This window comes from Olea europaea, chromosome 10 (genome assembly GCF_002742605.1).
Source record: "Olea europaea var. sylvestris chromosome 10, O_europaea_v1, whole genome shotgun sequence".
NCBI classification, from domain to species: domain Eukaryota; kingdom Viridiplantae; phylum Streptophyta; class Magnoliopsida; order Lamiales; family Oleaceae; genus Olea; species Olea europaea.
In genome coordinates, this window is record NC_036246.1 from 44,796,298 (window position 1) to 44,811,846 (window position 15,549).

At 31.0% G+C, this 15,549-nt stretch overlaps 1 protein-coding gene across 1 annotated transcript; it reads left to right on the forward strand.

Annotated features, from left to right (window-relative positions):
* The first annotated feature begins 354 nt into the window (after nucleotides 1–354).
* LOC111400740 (nuclear transcription factor Y subunit B-6-like) lies at nucleotides 355–871 on the forward strand. The gene is made up of 2 exons (XM_023028126.1): nucleotides 355–364; nucleotides 546–871. Exons 1-2 carry the CDS (start codon nucleotides 355–357, stop codon nucleotides 869–871), a joined length of 336 nt encoding a protein of 111 aa, XP_022883894.1.
* The last annotated feature ends 14,678 nt before the right edge of the window (nucleotides 872–15,549 follow it).

Here is a 15,549-nt window from a genome sequence, read left to right on the forward strand (position 1 = left end):
TCAAAGTAAATAAGCATTGACTGAATAAAATATAGTGTCTCAATATTTCCTTATGTAACATATTATTATTTGAATGCAATCATAATTACCATAACTAATAGGATATTTCAATATAATAATTAAAATATCTTCATTAAATGGTTCTATTAATAACAAATATAAATGGAGCAAATAAGCAACATAATTAGTAATAAATATCAAATAATTTTTACCTTTCGCTCACCTATAAATAACACTTAGAAGTTGACAATTAAATAAAAGAAAAGGAAAGAGTATCCCTTTTTTGAACCCGTGAGAGAGAGAGAGAGAGAGATATTCCAGAGAGGCAAAGACAAAGATAGGTATAGTTGAGAAATGGCAGAAGGTACATATAATAATGTTAATAGGTTCAAATTAATATTACAATAGTTAACATCTATAATTTGCAGTCTTTTTTTTTGGTTAGCATGTTTGTCTAATATCTAAGTTATGATTCTTTTAATATGTTATACACACTCGTGCGTTGATTTGGTATCGATGATTGCTATTTTATAACATCATTCCAGGATCCGGCGTAAATAAGCCAAGTAGCTCCTCGACCAGCATTAGCCGTGAACTTGACGTCATGCCACTTGCTGTCGTGACTAGAATCATGAAAAGTGTTCTCCCTAAGGATGTGCGGATTCGCGACGGGGCAAAGAAGAGCGTCCAACAACTTGTGACCGAGTTTATATTATATGTCACGGCACATGCAAGTAAAAAGTGTGTTGATGAGAGTCGCCAGAAAATCACCGGAGAGGACTTGATTGGGGCCATGAAGGACCTGAAATTTGATGACTACATAGAACCCCTCACTCTTCACTTGAAGAAGTACCGTGAAAGTGGCAAATGAAGATATACCAATATGTAATATTAATAGAGATTAAGCCCCTTTTTATCATATAAGTATATGTTAGACCCTAAATTCTATAATTATAAAAGATCTAAAATTTGAAAGACTTTGTTTAAATAGTATTTAATTTGAGATTTAATTTGATGTGTGGTTTTAGTCACCTATGGAGGATTCCTTGAAAAAAAATATTTTCGTTCGTTTCAGAGTAAAACATTCAACTATTGGATTGACAAAGACAGAGACCTTATCAACAATGGTTGATGTGGTTTAGAATAGTATGTAGTAAATAATTAATATTTATTCAGTAAAATATTTAATATAAATAAAATGTTTAGCTGTTAAAAAGATTGTGCCCCTTAATTCATTCTTATTATTTCTAAAATACATTTTTCTTTTTCTTCTTTCCAACTACGCATTTTTAAAAAATATATATATTATACACAAATTCAAAACTTTTTCTTGTTTTTAACCACACATTCACTATCAATCTACTATTTGAAAATGTATTCTCAAAAACAAAGTGTGGCTTAAACAAGCTCCATATTTAAATCGAAATAATAAATCCAGTCGACTAATAGATTATATGCAACATTGATAGATTCGCATCTGAGCTATCCAAATTACACCAACAACATCATGGTTGGATTTTGGTTTTAATCGATTCAATCAGACCAAAATTCAGGAGACTAAGATTTTGATAACATCGTATATTTTACTTTTCAGTCTTTTGTAAGAGACGTATAACCCAACAAGGAGGAGGGAGGGAGAGAAAAAAATGCGTCAATGAAAATTTAGTCAAATGACACTAAATGAGGAACAAAAAGAAAAATAAAATTATAGCACCCATTTTTAACCTTATGCTGTGTGTCGCTAAATGTGCCCCCGTTTGAGTGATATTATTGTGAAAATGAGAATGAAAAATATAGTCGTTATGGTCCTCACACAAGAGATAAAAGTCAAATGTGATAGTTTGATATGATGAATAACGATTATATTTTTCATTTTAATGAGAAAATAATGAGACTCAAACAAGGCATATATAGGAAGAAAAAACGAGTTTTTTTTATTATATAATCAAAGTACAAAGAATCCGTGTACAAAATTGTGAATAGAGTCTCGAATTTGAATGCCACTAATAAATAAATTCAACTGTGCACTTCTGCATTGATATTTTGGAAGGGAAATTTCATTTATATCCAGACATTTAAACGCCCCTCACATGGGGACGAGGCCCGCGCATTTATTGTGTGGGGGGTGAGGGGCGTGTAAACGCTCGGGTACAAGTAGCTCGGTCAATTTTGGAATTAATGCGATGTGCACAATATTGCAAAAATAAATGGACTTTAAGAGTTACTATTATTGTTTCTATGAGAATTATTTTATCAGAATATTGATTTAAATAATCCTAACTTTTATTTGGCTAATACAACAATTGAGCGATTTAAATTATTCTACTCCTAATTTTATACTAAGAAAACAATTGAAAGTATGGTCTAGCGGACAACTCTGTTTATAAGATTCGATTAAAAATGAGAAAAAGTGTCAGGAGAACGGCTTCACCATAGCTTTCTCAGTTTGATTTAGTCTACAAAGCAATGAAATTAATGACAGATGGACCCAGCTAAACTTCTCTAAATTAAGTGAAAAAATCTGTTTACAAAAATTAATTCTACTTAAATAAAATATACTATTATGTCCCTGTGCCCCAATTTGGAGGAGAGTAAAACCATATTTTTAACATATTTTGATAAAAGTTTATAAAATGTGTGGTTAAAAAGTTTTTGATCCAATTAAATATGTAGTTAAAATTAATTATTACTTTAACTTTGATCAAAATTTAGATTATAATTTTTATCGATCGGAGGCTATATTAAATTGAGCAATGCGTGATGTACAATGATTTTGATAGAAATAATGCTATTTGCAATCGCTTTATGTTCACGAAATATTTCTTTCGATTTAAAATTATCGCAAACGTACGGTTCGTTAACAAGTAATAAAGTGAAATATTAAGTTTCGAATATTGTTCCACAGAGATCAAGTAGTTCAATTTTATTTATCAGCCTTAACCGAAACGAATTTGTCAAAACAGGAATTTATTCTTAGAAAAACCCTAATTTAATAGAACCCTAATTCATGCAAACCTGATGATTGGAATGAACTTAGTATGTAAAACGATATTTTAACGAATTAAAATGCAAATTAATTGTTTAGAATGCAAATTAGTTGTATTCAATGAAAATTAAACGCATTAGAATCACGAATTCCAATGCAATGATCACTCTTAACCCTAATTTCACAAAATAACAACACGATTGAATTATTGACGAATCCATGCTCCTAATTCTATTCAAAACACTCTCTCTCTCTCTCTCTCTCAAGATGTATTGAACATATTCTTATACACCACCGGCCTATATCTCTACGACAAATGCATATATAAGAATGCATGTGATTTTATGGACATCTAAAGACTCACGCAAAGTATAGGGGTATATCTCTATCCTCTATCGGACCCTACGAAAATTTATACCTTGTCAAATTTATTTTTCTTCTCTCGAACAGATGAAATAAATCACCAAACATCACAAAATTACATGTACTTAATTATGGAAGAAAAGTATTGTATATAAATCATTCAAACATTCAGATACATGTTTAGCCCCCGTTTGAGCCCCATTATTTGGAGATTATAATGTTTTGAATAGTGTTTTTTTTTAAAAATGAGTGGTTGAAAAGAAAAGAAAAGTTTTTGATTTACGTGTAATATTATTTTATTGAAAATTATGTGATTAAAAATAGGAGAGAGAGAAATTTAATTTAATTTAATGAGAAATAATGAGGGCCAAACGGGAGCTTAATGTCAAATTGCAAACTATAAATTAAAGAAATCACATCGCATGGTACATCGACCTCCTAGTATATGAAAACCTAGCCTAACATGGAGAAAATTACAAAATACATGATAAATTGAAGAAAAAATACCACCGAGTTATGAATTCGCTTGAAATCTTGATGATCTTCGTGTAATTCATTGTTACTTTGGTTCAAAATCCTCTCCAAGATGTGTTTTCTTGCCTCTCAATGCGTTTTCCCCTAATTCTGACGAGTCTAGGCTTTTATATCGCGTCCAAATCGCATTCCAATTGAGTTATAACGTAAAACAGAGACTACAGAATCGACCTGAATTTTTACACCATGCGACCGCATGGTTATCAACCATGCGGCCACGTGGTTGAACCTATTTTGGAGTTTCAATTCTCGAGTGGAGGTTGTGCGGCCGCATGGTGTAATGATCTTCCAATTTGTGTCGTTTTAGTCCCCAAACTCAATCTTCTTTATTAATCTCTTTTCTTCGACTATTTTGTTCTATCATCTCATATTGACTTCCAATTGGTACTTGGCACTATCAATTCTTCAATTGCTCCTTTGGCTCATCTTTTGGGATTTTTGCACTTTGGTCCATGAACTATCACCTTGATTAGTTTTGGTCTTTTTTGTTTCTTTTTCTCGTGAATTTCATCAAGTCCATCAGAAAACTCTACAATTCAAGAATTAAGCGAATTTAGGTTACATTTCAAACACTTTGCTCATATTTTAGTCATGTTTGTGAGTTATATAAGTGCATAAAAACGTGCTTATCACCCTATGTTGTATACATGTGGCGGTTAGTAATTTGTTACATAAAGTAATAAAAAACTACCGCATTAATGTATCGAATCACTAATCACCATATGTATTTCACATAAGGTGACTACGACTGCAAATAACATTACTCTCTTGATAATATTGTTAACAATATGTCATCTGTCATGTTGTTATTCGACAGTTTAAAAAACATTTCATTTTTTCAACCAACATGTTTTTGCCACTACCAACATTGTCCACAAAAATATTGTACATATATATTAATTCTATGATATTCAATCTAATTCAATCAATCATGAAATACGAACAGGCTCAGTCACAAGGATTAAAGACGGGAGATACGTGCCACAGCATCATTAGAAAGATTAAAGAGGGCAAAAAAATTAACAACTTAGCCACACAAGTGTTGCGTCCTTGCCCCTGTTTGTAGTAGCGTTATTCTAATTCATTAGAATCAATACATTAATAAACGGTACATTAGTTATTAGTCAGGTCCGTCAGGTAAGCTTTCTTGTTAGCTGCTTGAATTTTTTTGGTCCCTGAACTTTTGAGCTCTCCACTTTGGTCCCCAAACTTCTCTTTTTGGTTCCTTAATCGAATTTTCTCATCTTCTTCTTGGTTTCCTCATTCATCTTATTAACTATATTCTCAACCTCTTTAGACCTCACATTATTGCATGATTTCTTATCCAAATTCATGATCTGCCTTAAATAAACAAAAATAAAAATAGAATTAGATAATGATTATCGAGTTGACTATTCGTCTTTTCCAAATTTGTGTTCAAATAGTATATACTTTTGTTCTAATATAAATTTAGCTCGTCGACCCGGGTGGCTCAACCAGGGAAAAGCTAGAGTTGGTCCATCTCATGACTTCGAGGATCGAACCGAGCCCCATTTTGGGGTGTCGATTCGAGTCGGAGCTAGCACGTTTGGCTCAATTTTCAGCCCATAACAAGCCGAGCCTTAGGAAAAAACTTCTTGTAAAAATTTTTTAAAAATCAAATGAAAAAAGCTAAATGTTTACTGCTGCTTGTATTTAAGGCAACTACAGACGAAAATTTAAATTTCAAATTTAATTGAAATGATTTTTTTTTTAGTTATAAATATTAGTTAAAATTTTGAGTTTCATAACAATTTTCTTCAACCAGTTTTAACTTACAGTATTTTAGTTTCAACTTCAATCTCCAATTTCTTTACTCTAATATTTAGTTTCTATAATTCTAATATTCAGTATCTTTTGTTATAATAGTTATAGATGATTTTTATTAGCGATGTGATTAATTAGTTCAAGGATTATTTGAGTACTCCAATCAACTACAATGCATCTTGTTCTAATTGATATGGAGAATATCGAAGAGGAATAAGTACTCGAGACTAAAAGGTCGAAAAAAATTCGAATTGTTGGCAACATATGACACCTAAAAAAGTTAATGTTCAAAATGGGGTTGATATTTGAAAAGCATGTTATAGTTACTGTGCAAAGAACTTAGTTGGAAGCCTTATTCAAACATAATACATTTGACTATGCACGTATTAAGGAGTTGCATAGCGAAACCATTTAATATCTACCCGAAACAGACAAAACTAGCGTTTGGCGATTTTGGTTCTATTATTTCCACTTTTGTATATTCATAGGAAAAATTTTGTGAATGAATGGCTGCATATGTGCTACAGCAGAGATGTCGCTTATGGTGATAGACTCAATACATTTTACCTGACTAATGTAGAATTATCTTTAACCCAAGTATATTTCTTATTATAAAAATACTCTTCGTTCAAATACTATTAAATTATATAACAAAAGAAAACAAGTTGTTATTGAACAACTAAACCTTTTAATAGTATTATATTGTTTACATATGATTTATGGACTGATGGTAATAAAAATGTTATATTGTTGCTATTGCTAATTACATTAATCACTTGTGATTTTTGCATAAATGAATTATTGCATTCAAATGTGTAGAATATCCTCATAATGTCACTAATATATATATGATTTTAAAGAATGTTATACAAGAATATGGTATACGAGAAATTGTTCGAAATTTTAATTTTGATAATGCTAGGGTGATCAATTGTGTTATTGATAAATTTATTAATAATTTTAACTTTGCTTTTAAAAGTTTATTTTTTATCAATGTTGTGTATGCCACATTATAAATTTGGTTGTAAAAGACAAATTAGAACATACAAAATTACATTTAAATAAAATTAGACAAGCAATTAATTTTATTACCGTGTCACCAGCAAGAAAGCAAGCATTCAACAGTTTATGTGCAAAGTATGACTTAAAAGAAAAATCATTTGCTATTGACGTAACACATAGATGAAACTCTACATATCTTATGTTACATTCGTATGAAAATTATGATAATGTTATATCATTATATTATAATGGTAGGCATACACACAGATCCGAATATAATTTGGAAGAGTATGAATAGTCTATTGTAGTTTGTGTGAATAAATTTTTAAAACCCTTTTTTTTTTATGCCACAAAGGAATGTTGCGGTATTTATTATCATACATCATCACTTATTTTACAATACCTTTTTTAACATTTCACAAACATTTTTATAAATATAGGAATTTGCCAATTTTTGTTGATATAGTTTACTCGATGGAGTTAAAATTTCGTAAATTTTGAAAATAATTGCTCTCTTTATTTCTTTTAGCTTCGGTGATGGACCTTGACTTAATTTAAATGACATAAAAGCTATTATAAATGAGATTTCAAAATCATGAAGATGAAATTATCACATATGCACATAGAATCTATGTTACGTGAAATGTATAACTATTATGTTGAAAAGTGATGGCAGGATAGCTCTACTTTCCAAAATTCTTTTTCAATTAATATTTCAATAGATTCATATGATATATGAAATTATTTTGACACAATCTAAGTGTTACCTCATTTTGTCCTAGTTCATCAATACTTAGAGCGTTATATGTCAAAGGTACAAAATTTGAAATTCTCCCTGAGTTAGTTAGGTATATGTGCGTGGACATTCATTGTATATTACAACCAAACGAATTACAAGAATTTAGTATTTTATAATGGTGAAGGTGTAACGAAAGGTAATATTATATTGTATCAAAAATTGCACATGATCTACTAACACCTTCGGTGGCATCGGAGACTACATTTAGTTTAGGTTGTCGAGTTTTATCATACGAATGATTATGACTAAAAGAAGATATATTGGAGACTTTAATATGTTTAAAGGACTAAAAATGTGTGGAGTTACATATTCAAGAACAAGTTGAGAGTATAATGGTCGAAAAATTGCAATAGATCCAAACATAAGGATATTGTAAATTTTTAAATTGATTAATTTAAAAAACGTTATTTTTAAATTTATTTGTTTGATGAAAAATTGTATACGAAATATTTCATTCGTGTAGAATTTTAATTTCGCCTACATTGATTGTTGTCGGTCCCAAAATCGAAAAAATGAGGAGGATTGTAACTTTTATTTAATTTATAGTTCGTATAAATTGCACAAATTTTAACATTTTTTTAAAAAAGGCCAAAACCTCGAGTCGAGCCTGGATTTTTTAGTTGAGCAAAAACTAGGCTCGGTTAAAAAAAAGTCCGGACCATTTTTAATTGAGTTAAGCTCGGGCTTCGAGTTTCAGCTCGCAAGCCGTCTCGACTTGGATCCCTAATAATAGTAATCACTTAAATAATTATTTTCAACTAAACCATAAAACACATTTATTTTAAAACTTTTTTTATTTATAAGTAAAATCTTAAGCTTAGCTAAGCATAAAAAATGTAAAAGTTATTTTAAGAAATTTTACTCTCTCTTACTTTTTAAGTTAAAAAATTACACATCTCAAGCAATAAATAACACTTATATTACTGTTAAATAAGTAACTTACATTCAATATAAAAAAATTACTATAAAAAAACCTTCTTTCCTCTCAAGTAAGTTTCTTACAAGAAAACCTTTTAGCTAAGGGAAAATTGCAACCGAGGTACCAAATCTTTCGTTTATTAGCAGACTTTGTCCAAACCTTTCATTTGTACCAACCACGATACCAAATCTTTCAAAAATACTCACTTAAAGTCCAACTTAACAAAAATTGTTAGTTCATTTGTTAGTTGACCAAAAGTCAACGATTTAACCAAATTTTGACTAATTTTAAAAGGTTAAAACGGTAAATTTATATTTTCTATAATAAAACAATTAAAATACAAAATCCATTTCATCTTCTCCACTCACCCCACACTCACCCATCCCACCCAAACCCTAAAAGAAAAAACCAGAACCCACCTACTTCTCGGACATCGTTACCCACCGCACCACCACCATCCATTTGATTTTGATGATTTCGCCCTCTTCCGTTGTGCCGCGCTTGCATCCGTTCGCCCTGGTGGCTTCACTGTATCCCGTCTAGGAACCACCAAGTCCAAACCCAAAATTGCCTTCTTGTTCCTTACAAATTCAAATCTCCATTTTGCCTTATTTGGCAACTCTTCTTCAACCACCACTAAGGACTTTACAATATCTATATCCACGCTGATCCCTCCTCCAAAATTACTCCTCCTAGTGGGGTATTTGAATGCCATTTCATCGCTACGAAACTCACTCAATGCGCCACCCCTACTCTCATCTCCGCTGCACCCGCCTCCTCACCACTGCCCTCCTTGACGACTTTTTAAATCCCTACTTTGCCTTCGTCTCCCCGAACTGAATCCCGCTCCACTCATTCCAATTTATGTATAATACTTTATTCATGAAAACTGAATCTCATCCCTTTAGTTTCGAATTTCAGATCTAAAACACAAAATTAGTTGTTGAGAGCTTTAGCCGAGGTATTGGTTAAGGGAAGACGATGGTGGCAGTTGGCCTAGGTAACGACAGTGGTCGGCGGCCAAGGTAGCGGTGGCAATCGGTTACCTGGGTGCGGTGGTAGTGATTTTGAACCAAAGAAGAAGAAATGGTTTATCCTTTTTTTTTATTGTTTATTATTATTATTTTTAATTTATGTAAAAAATGTAAATTACCCATTTACCCTCTTGCACATTGGTCAACATTTGGTCAGACCATGGACTTATGGTCAACTAATAGTCAAATTAACGGAAATCATCCATTTGGATTTCAAGTGAGTATTTTTGAAAGGTTTGGTATCGTGGTTGGCACAAATGAAAGGTTTGGACAAAGTCTACTAATAAGCGAAATGTTTGATATCTCAGCTGCAATTTTCCCTTCAGCTAAACAAAAAAATGCTCTAGTCAATTTTATTTTTTTGTATAGCTTGTTTCTTAAGAAAAGAATAAATGGCTTTTTCCCCGTTAATCCTTGTACCCCTGAAGAAGGAAATAAAGAAATTACTTCTTCTTTTTTCCCTTACGCGACACTTGTCAGATATATAAATATAAACAAGTTTAAAATGGAGCTTTATGAGGAATGGGTTTCCAAAAGCAACAAGAAAGTATCAAATTGTGTTGCTTGGTGCTGAGAATCTCGACTGGTAAATGTTCACGAATTGTGTTTGTTACGTAGTATTATAGATGACTTAATAAGATTTTTAACTTTTCTTCTTCTTTAATTTCGGTCCGTCCAGGCTCATCGAACGTTAGCGTATCATCGTTTTTTTTTTTTTTTTTTTACACATATTTAGTTCATATTTGGCATCTATTTCATTTTTAAATTCATTTTTAATCATTTCATCTTTCATAGTACTTACAACTTTTGTCAACTTTCCAATCACACATTTTACCAATTTTTTTCAAAGTTTACTAAAAATTTAACTTTTATCCAAAACAAACAAGTGCTAATGATATAGCAGATAAGATTATACTTGAGAAGAAATTATACCAATACATTTTATACACTAACTTAACATATATTTCACGTGGTTCCTTCATTAAAAAAGTAATTTTCTTTATGGTAATTTTCACTTTTACGTTCGTCTTTTGGACATATAATATTATTTTTTTCATTTAAGAGAAGCGTGGAATATGGAACCAATATACAATCTTGCTACATGTACACTTTTTTGACATTAAATTTGATATTGTGTCACTTGTCGCAGTACGAATGACCTGTTTTAAAATAAAAAACAACCATTATTCACCAATATAATGCCTCTTGTTAGCATTGAATGGGGCCCTTAATTGGCGATGCCTTTTTTTCAGGGATTACTATAATGCGGCTCCACATCTTTATTCCTGGAAAGTGCATGAATGCCATTCTAATATTTTTGGACTCGAATATAGTTTCAATTCCAATTAGTTTATTTGAACTGAAATAATTAACACGTATTCATCTTTGTGTCCTTCAACAAAAGGCTTATTTTATTATAGAAATACTTAATCAGATTAAAAATTTCTAGAGTTTAGATAAGTACTTTTGTTGCTTGCCTAAGAAAACAATAATAATTCATAAAAAGTCGTTTGAGGATTGAATTGTCAAATTGTGTAACTATCCAACTAGGCTTCTACCTAGGAGTTAAGAATCGAGTAAACTTGGTTTCCAGCATAGTTATTAGACTTGACCCGAACATCGACATGACAAGGTATTGGATCTCGGGTCACCGGTCGAATCGGTCAGTGATCGGACCAATGGGTCATTGCATAAAAATCTAAAAAATAAAAAATTAAGTCTAGATTTTTATTTTTAGGCAATAATAAATAGTTAGCAGTACTGAACAAGAGAATCATTGGTCCGAGGAAAGAAAAGGACCGCTTTTGCTTTGAAAAAAAGAAACTCACTAGGCCTTCAAAACAAAGGCAATTCTGTTTATGCTTTAGACAATCTGGCTAATTCTATTTCGATCTTATTTTCTTCCATTAGAAAGGCATAAAGGCCAAGCTATAGGCCTGTTTGGCACCTTTCCAAAGGTAACCGCTTAGGTTCACTTTGGAAAGGCTACTAAGGATAAATTAAAGTTTTAAAATTATTTTTCACTACTTATTTATATCTATGAAATAAAGTAAAATGTTGTACCAAAGTTTTTTTTAAAAATATTTTTAGAAAAACCTATAAATGATTCATTAGATAAATATAAGTTATTGCACATAAATTAATAACAAAGCAATTTCGTGTTCTATCATGGAGGAACCCATTATTTTCCATAGAGGTCCATGGTTCAATTACCTTGGACCCAAAAATTTTGATTGAAGATTTCAAAAGCTTAGGTCAACGATTTTTCGGCACGGTCAATTCCCTTGGACCCAAAATTTTTGAACGAGAATTTCAAAAGCTTAGATCACTGATTTTTTTTCTAGCAGGACCGGATTTTATAACTATGGTTTTTAGAAAATAAATACAACAATTTAGATAGAGATCACGAGCTTGTTTGCCTAGAAACATTATGAACAAATCAACTCGACCCAATTGAATAAAGGTATTTGAGATCAAGTAGGTTTGTCCATTTTATACAATACCAACTTATGTCGAGTACGAACTCTATAGGTTGAATCGGTTTGTTTATTGAAAAGGTCAACTAATTAGAACTATTAGGATTTTATGCAAAAAATTTGAACAATGCCACAGAATTTATAGTCGAGTTATAGAAATTAACATCAAGTTACGTGCATGAAATTTATAAAATTTCTAGTATTTTACAATCTGAGCAACTGAGGAGGAAGTTAACTAAGAGGACTTTAAGAGCAATTCAAGCACTCATTCTTCATCCATCCATTATTTGTTGTAACTATCCAATTTGAAAATTACACAAAATGTGACAAAGTTCTTTTCTAAAAAGAGTGCAAGTTGAAACAAAGCTTAGCTTTTATTGCAATCAATATTTGCCGTATTGTCTCCAAATATAATATCGTCTTTAAGGTTAGCTAAGACTCAATTCATAAATTTATGAGTAATGCTATTTGTAGTGGCTCACTGCGACAGTCGTCCTACGTGGCATACACATGACAGATGATTATTTGATACATTAATGTGGTAGTTTTTTTATTCATTAATGTATCAAATAATTACCTGCTATGTGTATGCCACGTAGGGCGACTGCTGTAGTAAGCGACTGCAAATAGTATTATTCTAAATTTATCAATCTTAGCACCTCGATTGTTATTTAGCATAAAGGTAATCCACTAGAAAAATAAAATAAAATTATAGCTTAAATTCTGTTACATGTACATTGATTTTGTACATACAATTTGACTTATGAACAGGTGCATGTCACACATCTATCGATCTAGTTGTATAAAATTAATGTACAAATACATTAATTTACCCAACTTTTAGCTATGAAAATTACCGTTTGACTTTTCCTCCCACAAAAACTAAAAGCCCTAAAAAGGAATACTTTGGTTTCTTTTAATAGTTAATTCTTTACTATGGTTATTTAAAAGCGGTCCACTCTCGCTTTGGTTAAAGGATATTTTGTAAAGAAGGGCACCAAAGCCAAGTTATATGAATATAATTTGTTCTATTTTACAATTTAATTTATATATACTTGATCACACATGATCTTCATAAGAGAATATCCAACAATAGCTTGTCTAAATGTAACATAGATATAAAATATATAACGTTTTTTACATCCATTTTTAACAATTATAATTATAATTAATATTTATTTTGTGCAACTTGTAAAATTTACATTTCGTGTGTCTCAATTCATAATTTATATTTATCAAATATAACTTTGATTGAAAATCGAAACAAGACCACTATTCCATTAAGGGGAGAATAACTTCGAAATTATCTCATGAAAGTGCATGTCAATAATTTTGAAAACAAAGAAAATTGAATTGTTTATGAGTTTTTCTACTATTATATTTTTTTTTCAAAACGGACATTTTTCAAATTATCATTTACAAAGTTGCACGATCATTTTACAACTTTCTAAAAGGAAAACTAGAACTAATTTTATTATGCAATATCCAACACAATGATAGACGAAAGAAAAAACAAAATAAAATCGACCCAAATATAAGAAATTGGACCGTAGCAACAAAGAAAGCAGTCAAATGGATCATCTTATTCTCCTCGTAAGACATAAAACTACAAGAGTTGGCACTTACCTCATCCTGCAAGACTATAACATCCTTTAAGCCTCGTTTGTTTTCCATTTTTTCCTCATTAAAATGAAAAATATGATCGTTATCCATCACATGAAACCACCAAATTTAAATTTCTATCTTTTATATGGGGCTCATAATGACTATATTTTTCATTCTCATTTTTATAAAAATGGGAAACAAACGCCTCCTAATATTCTAGCACTAGGTACTAAAGGGTAAATGTGAGTCAAACTTTGAACCACTCTCCAAGCATTAGACTCTAACACTAGGCCTAGGCACAGTTTGATTTGGATCGACTTAGATTCCAACCCGAAAACAAAAATCAAATTAGTCGGTTTGGATGAATTTCAACCCATACCAACTCACTTTAACTCTTAGACCGAACTGAATCAACAGTTCTGTTAGTCGGTTTAGACTTTTAATCCATATTTATTTTTTAAAGTTGTTTGAATTTTGGACCCACTTAAATTACAAAAATTAAAATAACTAAATAATTTAATATTATAAGAACCATTGAATAACAAATAAAATCAGATTAATAAAGACAAATCAACAAAAAACATAAGAATTTGATTTATTTTTATACATTACGTTACATGACTATCTAAGTAGGAAAAAAAGATTAAGTATAATATAATGAGCTTGTGAAATGAAAAATTCTGTGCTATTACTCATTGACAACATCATAGATTAGAAAGAACCTAGATATAGTTACGAGATTAAAGTTTATATTTTGATTTTTATTTTTTTAAAAAGGTAAAAATATAGTTGGGTTGAGTCGTTCGATTAATTAGTGATTTGAGGCTTTAAACCATGATTGAATCGAACCCTTATGATTTTATTCAAAAAGATAAAACCAAATCAATTATCCGTGTCAAATAGACCCGAATCAATTCAATTCAATTTGATTGGAATCGTTGGTTTTTTTATTTCTTTGTCTAGACCTATCCATCATGGTCACTTGTAAACCACTCTAGCAAATTAGAATCCATATTAAGCGATAGATACATCCAATTCCAGAATAAAAAAAAGGCCTCTGGCTTGCATAGAGCTACTCGCCAACATTGAACTCAGATGAGCACTCCCTAAATTGCAGTATCGACGTTCAATTTCATTTGTCCATTGCACGACTTCCTCTCGTTTAGACATCCATCATTTTTCCAAATTATGACCCCTCTAACAACCCGACCGTTAATTTTTAAAATCATACGTATTTTTCCATAATATTTCATCCGTATGAGTCGAAAAAAATATTTGATTGGTAATATAATGATTTTTTGAGAACACTATTATAAAAAGAATAAAGCAAATAGAAAAGGAAAAATAAAAATAAAAGTGAGATGAAAAGTAAAAGGAAAAGGAAAAGTATATGAGAATGATAAGTAAAAACCAATGACAACCCATGAAGATTGGATGACATATGAGGGGCATGGTGCGATAAGGATGTTGGGTTGGCATGGGGTTTAAATTAAAAGGCATTGAGAGAATACGAATGGCCAAAAAAATATATATAATAATAATAAATAAATAAAAAAATCAATGAACCAAACCAAACTTGCAGGCTCCAACACAAACGGGAAAAGATCCTCATCTCGTTGGGTTGAGAGATTGGGTTCAATGGGAGGAAAGGTTTTGGGTGACTTATCCACGTCGTTGCATTAAGTAATATTAAAAAATAAATTAAATTTAAAAAAATCATGTTAAAGTTTAAACAACATGGTTCCTACCCTAAACCCAATTTCCACTTCGCAATTTTGTACATCTATATGAAAAAAAATAATGAATAATAATAACAATAAATGATGCATTAAATAGGGTCGATATGTCTCAATCCCATGTCTCCTCATCCTAAATAGGGCACGGTGACAAAAAATCCTCGATAGTTCGGGACACAAAATGAGCGCCCCTTACCCATCACCATATGCATGTGAATTTAAGAGAATAAGACCTTATTTGATCCACATTATTTGGAAAAAGCATAATCTTAAAAAGTGATTTAAAATCATTTCAACAACATATTTTTC